Consider the following 20,562-nt stretch of genomic DNA (forward strand, 5'->3'; position numbering starts at 1 on the left):
TGTCGAATTTTAGCATGATAAATGTATTTATAAGAGTTTTATGAGTACTTAACTGATTTTTGGAAGTGGACCTTATATGGGAGCTATGGTCAAATACGGACCGATATTCACAAAATCCAGTAGTATGATTTCTAAATATAAACTATGGATGTGTGTGAAATTTTGTTTTGATATTGATATTTTTAGATATTTATGTAGGTTATTGTGTTTTTCGGAAGGGGTCCTTATATGGGAGCTATAACCAATTATCGGCCGATCTTCATAGAATTAGGTACAGCGATTTTGGTATATATGGGGATTACTCATGTCGAATTTCAACTTGATAGCGATATTTATAAGAGATTTATGCTTATTTAAGAGATTTTCGGAAGTGTACTTTATATGGGGGCTATAGTCAAATATGGGCCGATCCACGAAAAATTTTGTAGTATAATTTCTTTTGCCACGAAACTTATTTTTGCTGAATTTGATGTGGATATGCCTATTCTGTAGGCATTTATAGACCATAGAACCATATTTCGGGAAGAAATTTGTATGGGGGCTAGGAGAAATCATGGACCGATTCTTATAATTTTCACCACAGTTACTCCTTTTATCATAAAAGTAACGAGTGCAAAATTTTATGATATTAGCTGCAATATATTTACAAAAAATGTCCAAAAATATGTGAAAATTATCAATTTTTTTTTGAGGTTGTCCCACATTTTCATTCATAACTTTGGTTCCACTGTACCGATTTCGCTGATTTTCAATACCAAACTGCTTAGGACAATAATAAACATTTTTCTTGCAAGTCTACTAAGTTTGTTTGCGTATTTTGGACGTGAGCGTGTTTTACACAGACGGACAGACGGACAGACAGACGGACATGGCTCAATCGACTTAGAATTTCATAAGGATCAATAATATATATACTTTGTTGGGTCTCAGATGAATATTTCTCAATGTTACACACGGAATGACAAACTTATATATACCCTCATTCACCACTTATGGTGGTGGAGGGTATAAAAAACTAAACTAGTTCAACTGCAACAAAAACAGTCACAACAAAACCAAAAATACTCCATTTTTAACGCGTCAAAAGAAAGTGTACAGTTTAGGGAAATTAGAAGAAAAAACCTGTTTAGTATTTTATTTGACATCTTTTGGGTTTTAAAACAGTTTCAAGACTCCTTGGCATTGTTTCTACCAATTTTGATGTCACCGATGTTGGGATGTTGAACCACTCTTCTTGCAGGATTTCGTGTAGAGAGTCATTGCTGGTAATATTTCATTTTCTGATCTGTCTGTCCAAATGCTACCACAGATGTTCAATGGGATTAATGTTCGGTGACTGTGGGGGTTGTTCCAGTTGTTTCGGTGTATGATACAACAACCATTCTTTAACAAGTTAAGAAGTATGCTTCGGATAGTTGTCCTGTTGGAAGATCCAGGTTCGGTCTAGATTTAATTTTCTAATGATGGGTTCCATATTTTCTATAAGAATGTTTAGGTAATCGGTTTTGCTCATCAAACTATCAATAAATATGAGTTTTCCCATGCCACTTGCCGCCATACACCCCCACACCATCACCTAACCACCACCATGCTTTACGGTGGATAGTACATTTTTTGGTCGAATTCTTGATTTTTGCTTCTCCAAATTTTACTCCTTTTTTTACTTCCGAAAATCTCAAACTTGCTTTCGTCCGTAAACAGCACATTATTCCAAAACAATTTTCTTGGTTTTTATACCTGTTTGCGAATTCTCGAAGTCGCTCTTTATTTCGTTTGGAAATGTGGGGTTATTCTCTCGGAACTCCACCATATAGAGCATTTGGGTGTAGCGCTCGGCGAACCGTACTGTTACTAACTCTCACTCCAGACGAATCTGTTAATTCTTCGCATAATTTTACTGCACTTACTGTGAATACTTTCTTCACTGCTCTCACAATCGATCGTATTTCAAGGTTGTTAAGGCGTTTTGGTGTTCCGGCACGTTGCTGATCTTCTAAATTTTTTTGTTTGTCTATATTTTTTTTACAGTATTATGGCTTCTTCCTATTATAGAGGAGATTTCACGTGACGATTTGCCTTCATTTTTAAATTTTATGACTTACTTTCATGTTTCAATTGCAGTTTGTTTTCCCATTTTGGTTTAAAGTTCTCGCGATCAAACAAGAAAAGCTACTATCTTAAAATCTCATGAGACTAGCAGCAAGATCCACAAAAAATTATAATCTAGGCAAAAATAAAGAATAACAATATATTTTTTTATGTAGCTAGAAAAATGTTATTGCAATTCTAAATTTTACACTTTTTTCTGACGCGTTAAAAATGGAGTATTTTTGGTTTTGTTGTTACTGTTTTTGTTGCAGTTGAAATAGTTTAGTTTTTTGTTTATATATTGCAAGAGAACAATTAAGTGTTTTGTTAAATATACTAGAACTGGAGAAAAAATTGTTTTTTAATATGTAAATAAAACGTTTTAAATGTAAAAACAAGTTGTACACTTTCTTTTGACGCTGACTGTATGGTTTTGTTTTGCCGCACATAGTCATTGAGTAGAAAAATGTGAAAAAAACTATGAAGTTGATTTGGGTGTACAAAATAAAAAATTGTATTGAAATGTGTGTTAATAAAGAATTTTAGTGCAATAAAATATAAGTTTTATTTTTTGAGGTATGTAATTGTATGTATTGTGAAAGATAGCAATGCAGTGAAAATTAAATTAAATAAGATTCTGGACAAAGGATAGCTAGCGGAGGATATTATTATTGAATTTTGTGATTGATTGGCTTTTTTAATACGAATTCAAATGTATTTATGCTGGTGGTAATAGGAGTCCAAAAAAATTAGTAAGAAAAAAATTATTTTGTATGTAAAGCGGTTAAAAAAGGATATATAATGCAACAACAAAATGTGACAAAAACAAAATACCATAAATAACAGGATCATTCATTTTATGAATAAAATCTATCATAATAAAGTGTTGTACATTCAAATGTTTCCTTTCGTAAAATTTGTAACAGGAGAACAAACAAAAAAATAAGCAGCATAGAAAATAATTGTGGAAGAACAATTTTATGTGTAAGATATAATGCAAAAAAGGTACAGGTATAAGTACAACAGGAGCAAAACGAAATTAATTATGATATAAAATTGCTGTTTGTGTGTACATACAACAACAATTTATGCAAAAATCATAAACAAATACATAAATAGGTTCAATCGTGATCGTGAGTGATTTTGTAGCAGGTGAAAAAAGGATAAAGAGGAATGATAGAAAATGTAAGCATCAACAAAAGAAATGAAAAGAGTTAAAAAGGGATAGAAAATGCAACAACCAGATTATGGAAGGACACATGAATGAAAACAAGAAGACTACAAATGAATACAAAGAGGTTATAAATAACAGGAGATAAGAAATTTAAGAAAGTTCCTGAAAATATAATTCTGCAATGAAGAAAATTTTACTGTATACAAATATCAAGTGAGAGCGTAAATGATCGACTTTGATTGTGTTTTTAAATGTTCATTCATATGTATCCATTCGTAGTATTTCTAACAGGAGAACAAAAAAACAAATAAGCAACAGAGAACAAATTATGCAACGAAGGCTCAACAAATTTTTTACATAGGCACGAGTGCAGCAGGAGAAAAAGGAAATACAACAACAACTACTTAACTACTACCTCAAGTAATTTTGAAATACAACTGTGGTTTGTGTGTCCTCTAGCTGCATAAAGCAACAACAACACCATGGTGTAATGATATACAAGGTGACATTAATCAAACAGCTGATTATTTTTTTGCTCGAGTTTGTTTACAACTTCAATCTTGTCAAAAATTTTTTTTGCTGTAGTTTGTATACATTATCTCAGTTGTTTTTGACACTATAAAAGTTATTTGTTTTTGTATTGTTGTATTTGTTGCCGTAACGCATACACCTTATAATCATTACGCCATGAACAACACATTCAAAAAATAGGAACAAATACAAAAGCACCGATCCTCGAAAAAGTTCCGTATTTGTATAACCCTATATGTTGTTTAAATACTTAGAAAGTTGTTTTACTATCACACGGTAAATAGCGTCGCAGTAGGCACTTTTCTAAAAAAAACTCAGTTTTTGGAACACATTTTCCCCGTTTTAGGAATTTCGGTATTTGAAAATAAAAAATGTCAAAAATTATAATGTCATTAATTTAAGGACATTTGGATCTAAATTTGTTCCCAATTTTGTTATGATATCTTTAAACGTTAAAATTTTACATTAAATCAAATTTTATATTTTTCTTCATGGAAAATCACCATATTATAATTTTTTTAGTTTTTAAGGTAAATGACGTTCAAAAAATTAATTAAATTCTTTAATTTTATTAAAATATGAATCTACAAGTCCTAAGGTTTTTACCAATATCAAATACTTATATAAAAAGCATATATCTACTACTCAGAAGCTCCACAATATATTGCATGCAAAATGTGTATACTTACATATTAAATGTAACTAATGAATTCAAACGTATACTGACCTTAAAGAAAAGTTGGTATAATGCATTTTTCGCAGTAAAAACAAATAATATTTATTTTCGTGTAGGTTAATCTTCATTTAGATATATATTATTTGAACATTTTTATCCTTATATTGTAGACCATAATATAGTATTTGGGCCAGTGTATTCTATGTAAATTGTTTTTGCAGAGTTATAAAATTTATTGAACACGAATTTTATTTTTTTTAAATGTACCTATCATAATTTCTAAAATTTACAGTGAGTAGTAATGGAACCTATTTTTTACCTACAATAAATTAGTTTATTAGGTAGAATAAAGGTTGCATTTATTACATAAACTACAGGTGTGAGGTGTCACAGTGGGCACTTTTAGGTGCTAGGTAGGCTACACATTATGCCCCTACAATTCCCTATTTAGTTATATGGATTTTCTGTTTTACCTGTAGATTTAACATATGAATGAATTATAAATATAGAAGAAAATATTATTATTTATTCTACCTATGTGAATATTTTTTAATATTGTCGCTGGCTGCGACCTGAGCCTATATGTTGAGGATAGCGAATTTAACCAGTCCCAAATAAATGAACAAATTTACAATTAATGATGCATATACTTGAGCACCGTTTATTTCTAAAAATAGAACTTATTACAAAAAAATAACTTATAAATACATTAAGCGACTTACCGCAGTTTTATCCCCAACAAACTAAATTTTAATTCTAAAGCCAGTTATTACTGAGCCTACAAATTTATTTTTGTTTATGTACTATTACAACAGTTCATTTCCAAATAAATAAACTGAACGAAAATACTGCAGTATAATTTAGGGACAAAAAGTGCGATTAGTTCGTAAACAAATATGAACAAAAGGGAATACAAAACAATATAAAAAAAAATCCTAACGGATAAATGAACCAAACAACAATGATCATACAATTGGTAAATAAGACAATTTAAGTAAACATTAAGGTAGTTCACAAACTATAAATATAAACAAACCGAAATAATTCAAAATTAATAAAAATAAAAATCGTAATAAATTTAAATAAATAAATATATGAGCCATCGGCGACATTCCCACCCCCGTGGATCGGCAACGATTCACTACTCCAAATCAAGGACTGCTAGTTTGGAAACTGGGCGTTTAAGTATTCCACTACTTGTTTGGACATCAGCTCTTCGGATTACACCATCACTGCCAGGAAACACATTTACGACACGGCCTCTCTTCCAATCTCGGGAAACAGCTGGATCACAAATTAGTACAAGATCTCCCGGGGCCACAGGCTTCGTATGTTCGCACCATTTGGACCGTCTTGTAAGTGTTGGCAAATATTCCACAATTCATCTTTTCCAAAAATGATCTCGTAGCTGTCGAGCAATTCGCCACTGCTTCTTCAGTACCACTGGCTTTGTAATTTCAATACCTTCTGGCGTTTGAGCCGTATTTGCAGAACCCAACAAGAAATGATTAGGCGTCAATGGTTCTTCGTCTTCCGGACTGACAGGCAAGTGAGTCAATGGGCGAGAGTTCACGATGTTTTCGGCTTCAATTAAAAAACTTTGCAAGGTGTGCTCTTTTGGGGCGACTTCTTTTAGGGTTACTCTTAAAACCTTTTTAACACATTGAACCATTCGCTCCCATATTCCACCTTCTGCAGGATTATGTGGACAATTAAACTGCCATTCAATGCCCCTTGTGGACAACTCATCTTCAATTTTAACCAGATCAAATACTTCATCAAATCGCTGGGCTTCTTGGTTAACTCCAACAAAATTCTTTCCATTATCACTCCGAATCTTCAACGGGGTGCCACGACGATTTATAAAATTCCGTATAGCCAAAATATACGAATCAGTAGATAGATCATAGGCCACTTCTAAATGTACAGCTCTGATTGTAAGGCACGTAAACAGGGCAACCCAACGTTTTTCATGGCGTCTACCAACAGTCACATTTAATGGGCCAAAATAGTCAACACCAGCATAAGTAAATGGCCGGACATATGGATTTAGTCTATCACTTGGCAACGATCCCATAAAAGGAGCTACTGGAACGGCACGACGAACCTTACAAATGTTGCAATTTGATGTAGTCTTTCTCAACAGATTTCGAAGTCGTGGAATCCAGAACCTTTTCCTTATTTCGCCTATGGTAGCCTCATGTCTCATTTTATTATGCACATGGGCAACAAATAGTTGTGTAAAGCGGTGACAGGACGACAAAATAATGGGGTGCCTGGCATCTAAAGGCAACCAACTCGCAGCATCAATACGACCGCTCACTCGAAGTAAATTATTTTCATCAAAATAAGGCGAAAGGGAAAATAACTCATTGTCCTTTTTTAACGAACCATCAGATTTTAAAACGTTTATTTCAAAGGCGAAACACTCTTCTTGGGACAGACGACACAGACTAGTTTCAGCAACCCTTAACTCTTCACCACACAGGCATCTCGAACCATTACATTTATCATATTTTCGGCAGCGATTGATAAATCTCAGAACCCAAGCCATTGTTCGTTTAAGCCTGAGAAATGAAGAAAAACGATTAAAATCAATTACTAAATTTGTACTAACCAGCATGACAAATTTGGGGCGTAGTTCTTCTTCACACAAATCATCAGATTTTTCAGAATTCTTATTCGGCCAGTCAGCTTCGTTTTCATACAAAAATTGTGACCCTTGGAACCAACGTGTATCAATGGAAAAATCAACTTCATTTTTAGCTCTTGTAGTATCATCGGCAACATTGAGATCTGTAGGCAACCATCTCCAATCAGTTGGGCGTGTCGAATCAAGTATTTCGGCAATTCGATGGGCAACAAATGGTTTATATCTCCTGCTTTCAGAACCAATCCAACTAATGACGGTTGTAGAGTCACTCCAACAGATTCGACGAGAAACTTTGCGTTCATGTTCCTTCATTATAGTGTCCATCAATCGGGTCCCCAAAACGGCGGCTTGTAGTTCTAATCTGGGAATAGTCATACATTTCAATGGGGCACATTTCGACTTGGCAGATATAAACGACACTCCTATTTGTCCATCAGATGTTGTATATCTCCAATAGCCAACTGCACCGAAGGCATCTTCACTGGCATCAACAAAAACATGCAGCTCTAACTCCAAGGGCAAACCATTTCCAAAATAAAATCGTGGAACCTTTACATGGACAACATTTCTTAACTCTTGGCGCCATTTATTCCACATCGCTTGTAATGGCGCGGGCAACATCTCGTACCAAAGTACACTATGTCTCCAGACTTCTCTCATCAAAAGTTTTGCAGTTATCATAAAATGGCACAAAAAACCAAGTGGATCAAAAATGGACATTACGGTACATAATAACTCACGCTTTGTGGGACACCTTTTACCAAGGATGACGTCAGAATTCACACGATGGAATTTCAAAACAAATTTAAACGCGTGGATCCCAAAACATGCCAAGTACCTTTTCAGTTGAACCCTCCAACTCATTTAAGCCACCTGAGAAACTAACCTGATGATCTGAACATCCTTCTAGAGACACAACCACCTCCGATGAATTCGATGTAAATTTACGCATTTCAAAACCAGCAGCTTTATGTATTTCACGAACTTGTATGGCTATTTCAATGGCTTTTGACGGATTTACAAAACTGTCTACAAAGTCATCTACGTAATGATGGTCCAAAATTGACTTCACGGCTCTAGGGAAACGATTTTGATGCTCCATTGCATTTGTTTCCTTCACATAATGGGCAATACAGGGCGAACAGGCAGCTCCAAACGTCATCACAAGCATTTCATATACTTCCGGTGGACCACTAGCATCATCTCTCCACAAGAACCTCTGCGAACACCTGTCTTCCTCAGCAACAACAACTTGATGAAACATTTCCTTTATGTCCCCACAAACAGCTACGGAACCGATTCTAAAATTAAATAAAACTGATGGCAACGGTTTGTACTGCTGAGGGCCTTTCAATAACTTTGAATTCAACGAGACACCTTCCACAAAAAATCTATTAAGGGCCATGGAATAGCTATCCGGCAGGACTACGTCATCAATACACCATAGTAGTCTGGATTCAAATCTTCCGGCAACCCTCTTCGTCGAATTTCTCAATATCTCTCGTGCACGTAAATCATCTCCAAAAACAACAAATCCAAGAGGAGTATTGGCAGCATATGGACCAGCATCTTCCAAAGGGACTATTTCATCGGGCAATCCTAAATGGCAATGGTCCAATCCAATTAGTACCTTTGGAGCCACACATTCATATGAGTTTAAAGGCACACCATGATTCTTTACTAAATCCGCATTAAAACTCTGACTAGGCAACTTCAAATTCGAGACACCATACATATTTTTCAAAGCATATTTCCTCTTCTTATTAACACCGCTCACATGAAGATCCACCACCATAACTGGTTCTTGTGCCGATTTACCACCATACCAACTCAAATTCAATTGACTTTGTCGACCATGCAGTCCAAGCTGTCTCACTAAAGAGCTATCCATCATCGTGACCGAAGAACATTCATCTAGGAGTGCATAAGTTTCAATAGCACAATTTGGTCCATAAAGAACCACTGGGTGCACTCTGAATAACAAATCACTTCTTTCACTAGCACTGGAAACACAACTAAGCACTGGCTCGACTGTTGAAGCTCTCTCTGTTGGCAGCACATTTACGGATCGTTCACTTGGTTCATTAGGTTTAGTTTCATGCAATAATTAATTGTGATTTCTTTGGCACTTTTCCATTGGACACTGCTTACGCCGACGACAATCTTTACTTGAATGACCACCACTGAGACACGAAAAACATAACTTCAATCTCTTCACTTCACTCCATCTATTAGGCACACTCAATTCTAAAAATTTCTTACAATCAAAAATTTTATGTGGGTCAACACAATAAAAACATTTTAACTGACGTTCTGGGCCATCAGAAGCATATAAAATCACTTTTCGTTTTGGATCACTGCTAGATCTATTGCCACTTGAACTGCTTATTTGCACACTTCTTACCAAATTTGCAACACGCTTGAGCCAGGTACTAAAATCCAAAATAGTTGGCAACTGAGGTAAAGTTGAAGCAAACTGGGCCCAATCCAAACGTTTGCTCATTGGAAGCTTCTGTACTAACTCCTCCATGAGTGTTGGATTCGACAAATGTTGATAACCATTGGCAGATTCCAAAAATGCTGCTAAATTTCTGACCTTAATGGAATACGGCACCAATTTATCGATCGCGTTTTCTGCTATGGGCTGAACTTCCTTCATTTGTTGCAATTGACATCGAATAAGCAACTCTGGGCGACCATATTGTAGCTTTAATTGCTCTATAACTGTTGGCACATTATTTGAGTGGATGAGCAAGGACTTCACGCACTCTCTGGCTTCACCTTTCAAAGCCTTCTGTAATCTCAAACAATTTTCAAAATTATTGTACGAATATGCCGCTGTCGAATGTTCAATGGCAGACTAAAACATTGGCCAGTCCTCGGGAATACCACAAAATTCGGGCAGATAATAAAGTTTGCGTTGTACTGGCATGGGCACTGTAGCAGGGGAAACAATAAGAGGCTGAGATGTCATCAACTGGTCTGACTGACTAACATAGGAATATGGCGTTGGATTCCGGCGATCAACCATGTTCTCAGGGCCACTGCTAATACTTTGGATGACTGGCGCATTATGTCCAATAACATTCGGCGTATTTAAATTTTGATTTGATCTTAAAGCACGTTGAGCGTTTGCCAATTGAGCTTGCAGAATATCAATTTGTCGTTGCAGGTTCTCATTATCAGACGATATGGTTTGTGGTGGCTGGGTTCTCACATTAGGACTGGGCACTAACGGCGGCAGACTAAAGGGCTCTTCACTTGTTGAACTGAAAATGTTTTGCGTTGATACAGCAGGTGTCGGTTCTCTAGAGGCACTAGTTACGGTTGTTGTCGTTCCGAGGGCAACAGAACTGACATTTTGTATCGACGGCATTTGAGAAACATTTGCTGAACTATCTGTTCCGGCAGGCGTGGAACTTTTCACATTTGGCTCGTTGCTGTCTGCAAACGAGAGCTTTTTCTAGATGGCGACCGTTGCATCTTGAATCACAAATATTTTCAAAGGGCACACAAATTCACAAATATTAAACAGCAACACAAAATTAATTTGTTCCGGCAGGCTATTCACTGCAGATTAAAATTTAATTGCTCCGGCAGCCAAGGACTCACACAATTTATCACAAATAAAAAAACACAATTTTTCCAGCAGGACAGGTTACAATTTCATACAAGTTTACTCGTTCCGGCGTGTAAGGAACCACAAAATCCAATAAAATTTGTTCCGACGGGCAAGGAACCACAAGATCGCTCAAAGGTTGCGAAATAAAATTTGTTCCGACGGGCAAGGAACCACAAGTTCGCTCAAAGGATGCGAAATAAAATTTGTCGCTGGCTGCGACCTGAGCCTATATGTTGAGGACAGCGAATTTAACCAGTCCCAAATAAATGAACCACAAATTTACAATTAATGATGCATATACTTGAGCACCGTTTATTTCTAAAAATAGAACTTATTACAAAAAAATAACTTATAAATACATTAAGCGACTTACCGCAGTTTTATCCCCAACAAACTAAATTTTAATTCTAAAGCCAGTTATTACTGAGCCTACAAATTTATTTTTGTTTATGTACTATTACAACAGTTCATTTCCAAATAAATAAACTGAACGAAAATACTGCAGTATAATTTAGGTACAAAAAGTGCGATTAGTTCGTAAACAAATATGAACAAAAGGGAATACAAAACAATATAAAAAAATCCTAACGGACAAATGAACCAAACAACAATGATCATACAATTGGTAAATAAGACAATTTAAGTAAACATTAAGGTAGCTCACAAACAATAAATATAAACAAACCGAAATAATTCAAAATTAATAAAAAATAAAAATCGTAATAAATAAATATATGAGCCATCGGCGACAAATATATAAATTAATATTTTTTAAAATATTCATCATTATTTTTTAACCGTCATGGCTTTAACATTGCAACATAAAGGACTTTGCTGCGTTTTGTGGGAGACTCCGAAAACCTTAAGAGCCGAAAAAATACAAACGATAATTCAATATGTTGAAATTGAAAACCAATCGAAAATTATTAATACCGAAGTAGATAAAGTAAATAATTTCATCAAGCTATTTGAGTTGAAGATGAAGTCTGTTAACTACAATATACGAAGATTTCAATCCAAATTTGCTACTTGGTTAGAATGTTTTATTGAAATAAAAACAACTAATGCAGGAGCCCCCTGTAAATCATACGAAGACCTGGGAGACAAATCTAAAAAAATGAGGCTATCAGATATATTATCTACCCATTCGGATGCTGAAGTCAAGGATTCTTTTAAAGAAGTGCTGAGAAGAAATAAACAACCTGCAGAAGCAACACAAATAGCAGACATTCTTTTTAGAACACATGCTTCACATTGCATATGATCTAAAATACAGAAGCATACCGGGAAACCAAACGAAGATGGTTAGAAATAACAAAGAACTCATGGAAATGAGAGCAAACGAAAAACGGAGAATTCAAGAAGAGTTTAAAGAGATAACTGGCTTAAATATAGACAAACCACTTATTGGATACGGCAGTACAAATGATGGGAATACGGCAAGAAGGTTTTTCCAAAATTACGAAATAACATCGACAATAACTGGAATTAATGAGGAACTTCTTCGAAGATGTCATGTTATACTGTCGGCAATAAACAGTAAAAATAATATAAATGGAGATAAATTTGAATCCTATGCCAAAGAAACCTTTAACCTTTTACGTTCCTTGTATGAATGGAGAGAACTTACTCCTACTGTGCACAAAGTTCTTCGACATGGTCGTGAGATTATAGAATCGAATCTTCTCCCACTAGGTGAACTAACTGAAGAGGCACAGGAAGCGAGAAATTCCGATTTTAAACACCTACTGTTTTTTAATACAAGAAAGTGTTCCAGGCAGTCGCAAAATGAAGATCTCATAAATTATCTTATGTTGTCTTCTGATCCTGTACTATTTTCAATTAGAAAGAAATGGAGCAGGGACAGAAATTTATCATATGAAAACGAAGAGCTCAAAGAAGTACTAGATATATTCGATGTAACTGAATATATTGTTGAAATAAAATAAAAAAAACATATTTAAAAATAAAACAATTGTGTCTCTAATTAATATCGTATACAAACCATTACATAGAATTCAAACCGGCCCAATTACTGCTAATTTATGGTAGGACCCATATTATGGCCTACAATATAAGGATAAAAATGTTCAAATAATATATATCTAAATGAACCTACACGAAAATAAATATTATTTGTTTTTACTGCGAAAAATGCATTATACCAACTTTTCTTTAAGGTCAGTATACGTTTGAATTCATTAGTTACATTTAATATGTAAGTATACACATTTTGCATGTAATATATGAAAAAACGTTCAAATTTTTCAAAGGCGGCAAGGTTTGTGGAGCTTCTGAGTAGTAGATATATGCTTTTTATATAAGTATTTGATATTGGTAAAAACCTTAGGACTTGTAGATTCATATTTTAATAAAATTAAAGAATTTAATTAATTTTTTGAACGTCATTTACATTAAAAACTAAAAAAATTATAATATGGTGATTTTCCATGAAGAAAAATATAAAATTTGATTTAATGTAAAATTTTAACGGTTAAAGATATCATAACAAAATTGGGAACTAATTTAGATCCAAATGTCCTTAAATTAATGACATTATAATTTTTGACATTTTTTATTTTCAAATACCGAAATTCCTAAAACGGGGAAAATGTGTTCCAAAAACTGAGTTTTTTTAGAAAAGTGCCTACTGTGACGCTATTTACCGTGTGATAGTAAAACAACTTTCTAAGTATTTAAACAACATATACGGAACTTTTTCGAGGATCGGTGCTTTGCCTTTTTAGAATTTTTTACTGAAACCTAAATATTTTTTTTAAAATTGTCCAAGTTTGGATAGGTCTGGGGGATACTGTGTCCGCTTAAGTGAGCCCAATTTTAATTTACATGCTTTTGCATTAAGTTTTCTTTCCGGAACATATAAAAATTGTATATAGTCCCAAAGAAAATTTGTTTCTACAAAAGAAAAAATATAGGGACTTTTTTAGGAAAAATTGTAAAAAATTAGGCCCATTTTACATGTTCCAATTTTGGATGCGTGTAACTTTTTACACGGACGAGATAACTGTTACCAAGTTTTTTTATTTTATTTATAATTTTATTGCCAATATAGCTGATATTTTGAAAAAAAATTCGACCCTCCGTAGGGCCGCCATATCTAAAAAACAAACAAAAATCGAGCAAAATTAAAAAAAAAAAATAAATAAACCTAAATATCTCTTCAACTGAAGGAGATAACCTACACATGTAGGCGTATTTTTTGTAGATCTTCTCAAGGACTATTTATATTTTAAATTTCAGCTCATTCGGATCATAAATGAATTTTTGGGGATTTTTTTAAAAATATTGAGACCCGAGGTGATCAACTTTGAGGGGGCACAAACTGGCCCGTATTACCCCTAGGAAGCTGAACAAATGTAATTCAACTCAAAAACACCGCAGCTCTAACCATGTGAAATTTTGTAATAATATCTCTAATAGTTCCCGAGATACCTAATTATTTCCAAAAAAAGTTTCTAAACCACTGTGCACCATGAGACATTGGGAACTGTTGAAAGAAATCACAGGGTACTTATTAGGGTATTCATTCGATTAACCGTTAATCGGTTAACCGATTAATTTTGGACGGTTAACTGTTCGAATAATTTAAAATTGCCGATTTTCAAATAACAAATAAACCGATTAATTTGTGTCGATTAACCGATTAACCGAAATTACTATTTTTGCACTTTAAACAATTTTTTTGTATTCATTCCCTTTCAATTCAAATACAAATTTCAAATTAAAATTATATATTTTTTGAACATCCAATAAACACGATTAGTGAGTATGTACAAGGTGGCGCAAAAGTAAACTTCCGATGTTTTTTGGCTGTAATTAAAAAAAAATGAAAAACTTTGATTCTTCTTGTGGATTATTTTTATTTGGTATTTTAATTTTTTTTACATCAAGTCGAGAATATGATGTCATGTAAATGGCCGTCGCCACAGTTGATAGTCATTTGAGCCCTTTTTATGTCATTTCCATCACTTTGGCCAAAACATCCGGCGATAGGTCCCCTCACATTCTTGACGGATATTGTCTTTAAGAGCTGCAAGAGTCTGAGGCTTGTTGACATAAACCCTCGACTTCAAAAAGCCCCACAAAAAGAAGTCTGGAGCGGTCAAATCAGGCGATCTTGCCAGCCAGTGCAAATTGCCAAAACGGGAGATTAGGCGCCCGGAAAATGCATCCTTCAGCATATCGGTTGTGGCACGTGCAGTGTGTGCCGTTGCACCGTCTTGTTGGAACCACATGTTTTCCAATCCCAATTCATCAAGTTGCGGCAAAAAGAACTCGTTGATCATTGCTCTGTAGCGCTTACCATTCACGGTAACCATTTGGCCCGCGACGTCTTCGAACAAAAAATGTCCGATGATTCCTCCAGCGAAAACAGCACACCATACAGTGACTTTGAGCGGGTGTAATGACTCTTCGTGGGTTACACGCGGATTTTCAGTGCCCCAGAAGCGTAAATTTTGCTTATTTACGTACCCGCTAAGATGGAAATGGGCCTCATCACTCATGATTATTTTTGATGAAAAATCATCTTCCTCTTGGTGGTGATTAAGGTCAAATAAATAGTCAGCAATATTCCGCGTTCTGGAGCAGTGTATCGTAACATTGTTTATTAACGTGTATTTCGCATGTGTTTACTACACAAATGTCAAAACAGAACTGACATTAGGGGCCAATCGCAAAATTTATAGCATTTTCTGATAGGAGGATTACTTTTGCGCCACCTTGTATAACAACTGACATATTTAATTTACATGTCTTTGAAACTTTGTATTTACATTTATAGACGAAACTTTTCTTTGAAATTAGTCTTTTATCATAACTAAACGAAACTATTTAACTAATCAAAATCTAAAACAATCCAAAAAGGAATATTCTTTATCATGGGTGGCATTTACACTTTGATTTAAAGTCATGTCGTTTTTTTGTTGTTTTTCTTTTAAAACCCCTACGAAAATCCCCTTGCATTTATACGATGCCTTTTTTGTCAACCACGTTTGCCTTTTTTTGGCATATAATCGTATCAACAACCAATCAGAAAAGAGCTCAAAGCAGAATATCAAAAAAAGTCTTGAAAAACAGAAAACTTGCCTTTTGTTTAGACGTCACAATTTGTTAGTACAAAAAATAAAACATGATTTTTAGTCATGACTTTAAGTCATAATGTAAATGCCCCCATGCTTTTGATTTCTGAAACATATACAATCAGCGAGAGAGTTTTTTTTCCAAGAAAAGTTTTATTAAATCGAAAGAAAAAAATCGTTTAAATTATATTCTTTTTATAAAATATTATTTCAGAAGATCTCACTGAAACCCTAAAAACTCACACTTCGCTCATTTGCTGCAACAACGTTATAATTCATAAAAAGTCGTTTCGAGAAAAACGTCTTTGAATATTTTATGACATTTTACTATTTCTTAAATAAATTTTCAACAAATCAAGCGATTTCAGAAATATAAATAGATGTTAATATCTTTCTAATTTGTATTTAACCCAAATTTTTACTTATCAAATATACGAGAAAACATGAATTTTAATTTTGATGTTTACAACAAAAAAACACTTGCAGCAAATAGGCGATATGTTTACAAAAATTATCTCAAATACCTTATTGCTGTTTTTTATGCTTTGTACACAAAATTCGTTATTGTATTTTCAATTTAAAATTAAAATAGAAATTATTCGGTTAATCGAACAATTTTAAATTAACCGATTATTAACCGAATAAATCTTAACCTCGATTAATTATTTGCTCGATTAACCGATTAAACCAAAAACCCGATTAATTGAATACCCTAGTACTTAATGAGTATTTTCTATCTTTTGTAGAGGATGATAATTGGGAACAATGGATTCCTTATTATACATTTGCATACAATATAACTCCTCATGTGGATCCTGAGTACTCACCATTTGAACTGATTTTCGGAAAATTACCAAGTTTACCAGGGGATGAATTCATGAATCATTCAAAGGTTTACAATTTTGAAAATTATGCTAATGAACTAATGACAAGACTAAGATATTCCTTAGAAAACGCAATGAAAATGATAGAAAAAAATAAAAAACAAAAGACAATTAGATTCATATAAGACAGTAAATAGAATTAGACATAGGAGATTTAGTGTTAGTTAAAGTAGAAAATAGGAAAAAGAATGAACCACCATATAGAGGTCCATATGAAGTAATTGATATTGATGATTTAAATGTAATTGTAAAAATAAATAATAAAACAAAAAGTTTTCATAAAAATTTGCTAAAAAAATACAAAAATTAATCAAATAAATAACAAAATATTGTCAGTATACCAAAATTAAACGTCAGCTAATTTATAACTGACCTATAACAAATAATAACCCAATTGTAAAAATCGTATATATAAGAGAAGAAAAATAAAAAATTAACAATAAACAAAATAATAAAAATGATTGTAAAGAATTACAAAAGAAATTTTTTTTTTTTTGCATTTAAGTAAACATTTAAAATTTTGTAGCACAATGTACATAAATATAAAATTTCAACAGACTTTGTTATTATTAAAAATTCAGCAGTCTTTGTATAAACAAAGCTTGCATAATTTTTTCTAAAGGGTGAGGGTGTAGTGTGCACATATAATTGTTGCACCAAAAGCTTTTATATGCCACACACTTAGTTATTGATGCATTCTTGTGTAAGTGATCTTTTACTTATCGTAGTTTTACTTTGGAGTTATTCACTTCCAATTTTTGCTAACGTAATGTGTTTTAAAATCAAACAAAGCGGTTGACCAAGAATTAGGTCAACAGCTTAACATTACAATTATGAGTGAAAGAGTTTGCAGCTAATTATGCTCCTCCTTCATTTTTACATACTGCACAAGTATGCATGAATACAATAATAATTGTAAGATAAATGTAAGTATAAGTAATGAGTAGAACATAAGTTAGTGAGTGATTTAGGAATCACTCAAGATTAGCTTTTAAGAATTTTAGTTATAAGAAATAAAATTCTAAATAAAAATTTAATTATTAATCTGATTTAGAGAAAGAAACACTTCTTGTTTATTTTATAAAAACGACAATCCCTACGTACTACAGGATTGCAAATACATATTAGGAACAATTTAATCCATTATTATTCCGAACATTTTTTTTTGTTTAGATATGTTAATATTTGGTCTTACAAAAAAAATTCAAGTCAATATCTCAATAGATTCAAAAATATTTACACTAATGAAAAATCGTTATTTCATATTACATATGTAAGGCAAGATTGTATACTTTCATGTAACTCTACGAACATTTTTCTTCATATCCTCATTATTTTTTTTAAAGCAAAAATCTCAATGTTGATGAATACCTATTTACCTATTTTGACGATTTTAGTTTTCTATGGTAAATGTTTATTATTAATCATCTCTTTTCAATTATTATTTTTCTTTTGGTGTAAACAAAATAGCTTACAGATTTTTTTTGTAACAATATACCTTAATACTCGACAAAATACTTAAGTATTTTGTCGAGTTAAAATGACTAGTCACGTGGCTATCGAAGTAACTAGCTCCCACCCTAAAGGATGGGTAAAATCACTAGTTCGGTACTGTCTCCTCGAACTGCTGGGCTTCTTAGTTGTGTTTCTACGCATACATACACAAAACTGTTGTAAACATTCTCACAACAAAATGTTATACAAAATCCAATTTAGCAACTTTGGTAAGTGTCCGTGCTAAAATGTTAAAAACTATATGCATGTTGCTGTCGAATACGCACTTACACAAAGGTAAACTTAAATAAAAACACAATAATTTATTATAAACATATTTATATGTTAAGAAATAGAGATGTTACTTAAAAATTATTTACATATGGGGCATTTCACGTCAAGTGAACCAACTTTTGAAATCGATGTCTTCCGATGAAATTTGCACCAATGTTAGTTCTATTGGATAGTAATTCGGACACCATTTTTCAACAAGATCGGTCAAGAACTCTCTGAGTTATAGGAGGTCAAAATTTGACATTTTGGCCAAACAGGTGTTTTTTTTTATCCATATAACTTATTACCTATTGTTCTTAGCAAAATGTGTCCCAAATAGTTTAGATAGCTATTTATGCAATCTTTCGAAAAAAAAAATTAAAAAAATTTAATAAAATATTTTTGATTTTTTTTTTTTAAATCAAAAATATTTTTGACTTTTTTTTTCAAAATGGGCCCTTTTTATTTATTTTTTTTAAGAAAGCTTAGGTCTTTTCCTAAGCGACCTATATGGTCGCTTAGTGGGATGCGAGTGGGATATCTATCAAAAAAAATATTTTGTAACTCAAGATTTAAAATTTTTGAATTTTTTTGCAAAATCAAAAACTTTGTTGACTTTTTTTTAAAAAATGGACCCATTTTTTAATTTTTTTTTTGCTCAGAAGAAAGCTTATGTGTTTTCCTTTAACACCCTTTTTGTCGCTTAGTGGGAAGCGAGTGGGATATCTATAAAAAAATGTTTTGTAACTCAAGACATACAATTTTTTACTTTTTTTTGAAAAATCAAAAACCTTTTTGACTTTTTTTTTCCAAAATGGACTCTTTTTTTATTAATTTTTTTTCTCAAAAGAAAGCTTAGGTCTTTTCCTTTAAAACCTTTTTGGTCGCTTAGTGGGATATCTATCAAAATAAATGTTTTGTAACTCAAGACAAAGGTTTTTAAATTTGCACTATTTTAATTTTTTTCATATTTGTGTGTAAACCTTAAAAATTAAACTTACGCAGAGAAACTAGACACATTAGCCTTTCCGATGGTATGTAACATACCCAACTAAAATTTCATAGCCTCGATACTGTAATACCCATAATATGTTAACCTCAGGAATAAAAATCACTTTTTTACTATGGAAATGTTGAATAATTTAATTTTGTTATTTATTTGTAATAATAATTAATTTAATATATAATAATAATAATAATAATAATAATAATAATAATAATAATAATAATAATAATAATAATAAAAAGATGAATAATTTAGTAAAATTTAATCTTAATCACAATAGATCAATTTATATAATAACTATTTTTACACTTAATTTATGAAGTTTTTAAATTTTCAAATATCCATACTTTTATCCTCCTTATTTGTCACCTTTATTAGCTGCTTTTTTTTTTGTCAATCCTTTCTTGGCGTTATTAGATTCAGCTACTGATTTCGCTGCTGGCTTCTTTTTTGGCTTTGGAAAGAAATCGCATTAAGTAGATGCAGAAAACTTTTTTAATTTGAGTCTTCCATCGACAAGCGGTATGAAAGCATGGTATTGAGCAGTGCCATCGATTGTTACCGCAGCATCGAATCTGCTCTTTAGTGTTTTCAATGTTTCCTCATGATCCTCTTTGCTACTAAAAACTATTTTAGTTTCTTTAGAATAATTCTTTGCCCAATGGAATAAAGCAGTCGCATCTAAGATGCGATCTTGATGAGAGCACTGGAGGCTATGGTTATGGTTTACGTGGTAGTTCACTACGTGCGAACAATCAAGTAGAGTCGAAGGGACCCCGTGGAGGCTATACTTCGCTGCATTTCTTTTGAGGTTTGCTCCAATACCATCACATGCTCCTTTACCATGAACAGTAGGATGAAAATGCCACTCAGCTGGCATTCCAAAATCTTTTTCATGAGCTGTAAGATTTGCGAAGCTACTTTTGTTTTTAAAATGTTGACGAGCTCCGTCCGAAACGTAGTATACCTTTTCTACTGTAAATTTTGATTTTAGATAATTTATTATTATCTTCTGGTACTCATAAACTGCAACGGTGTCATGTTTTAAATCGTCGGATA

At 33.0% G+C, this 20,562-nt stretch overlaps 1 protein-coding gene across 1 annotated transcript; it reads right to left on the reverse strand.

Moving 5' to 3' along the window:
* Nucleotides 1-5,850: 5,850 nt before the first annotated feature.
* On the reverse strand, nt 5,851-7,743 carry LOC135955592 (uncharacterized). The gene has a single exon (XM_065505946.1). It carries the CDS (start codon nt 7,741-7,743, stop codon nt 5,851-5,853), a length of 1,893 nt encoding a protein of 630 aa, XP_065362018.1.
* Nucleotides 7,744-20,562: the final 12,819 nt, after the last annotated feature.

The sequence above is a fragment of the Calliphora vicina genome, chromosome 3 (genome assembly GCF_958450345.1).
Source record: "Calliphora vicina chromosome 3, idCalVici1.1, whole genome shotgun sequence".
In the NCBI taxonomy this organism is placed as follows: domain Eukaryota; kingdom Metazoa; phylum Arthropoda; class Insecta; order Diptera; family Calliphoridae; genus Calliphora; species Calliphora vicina.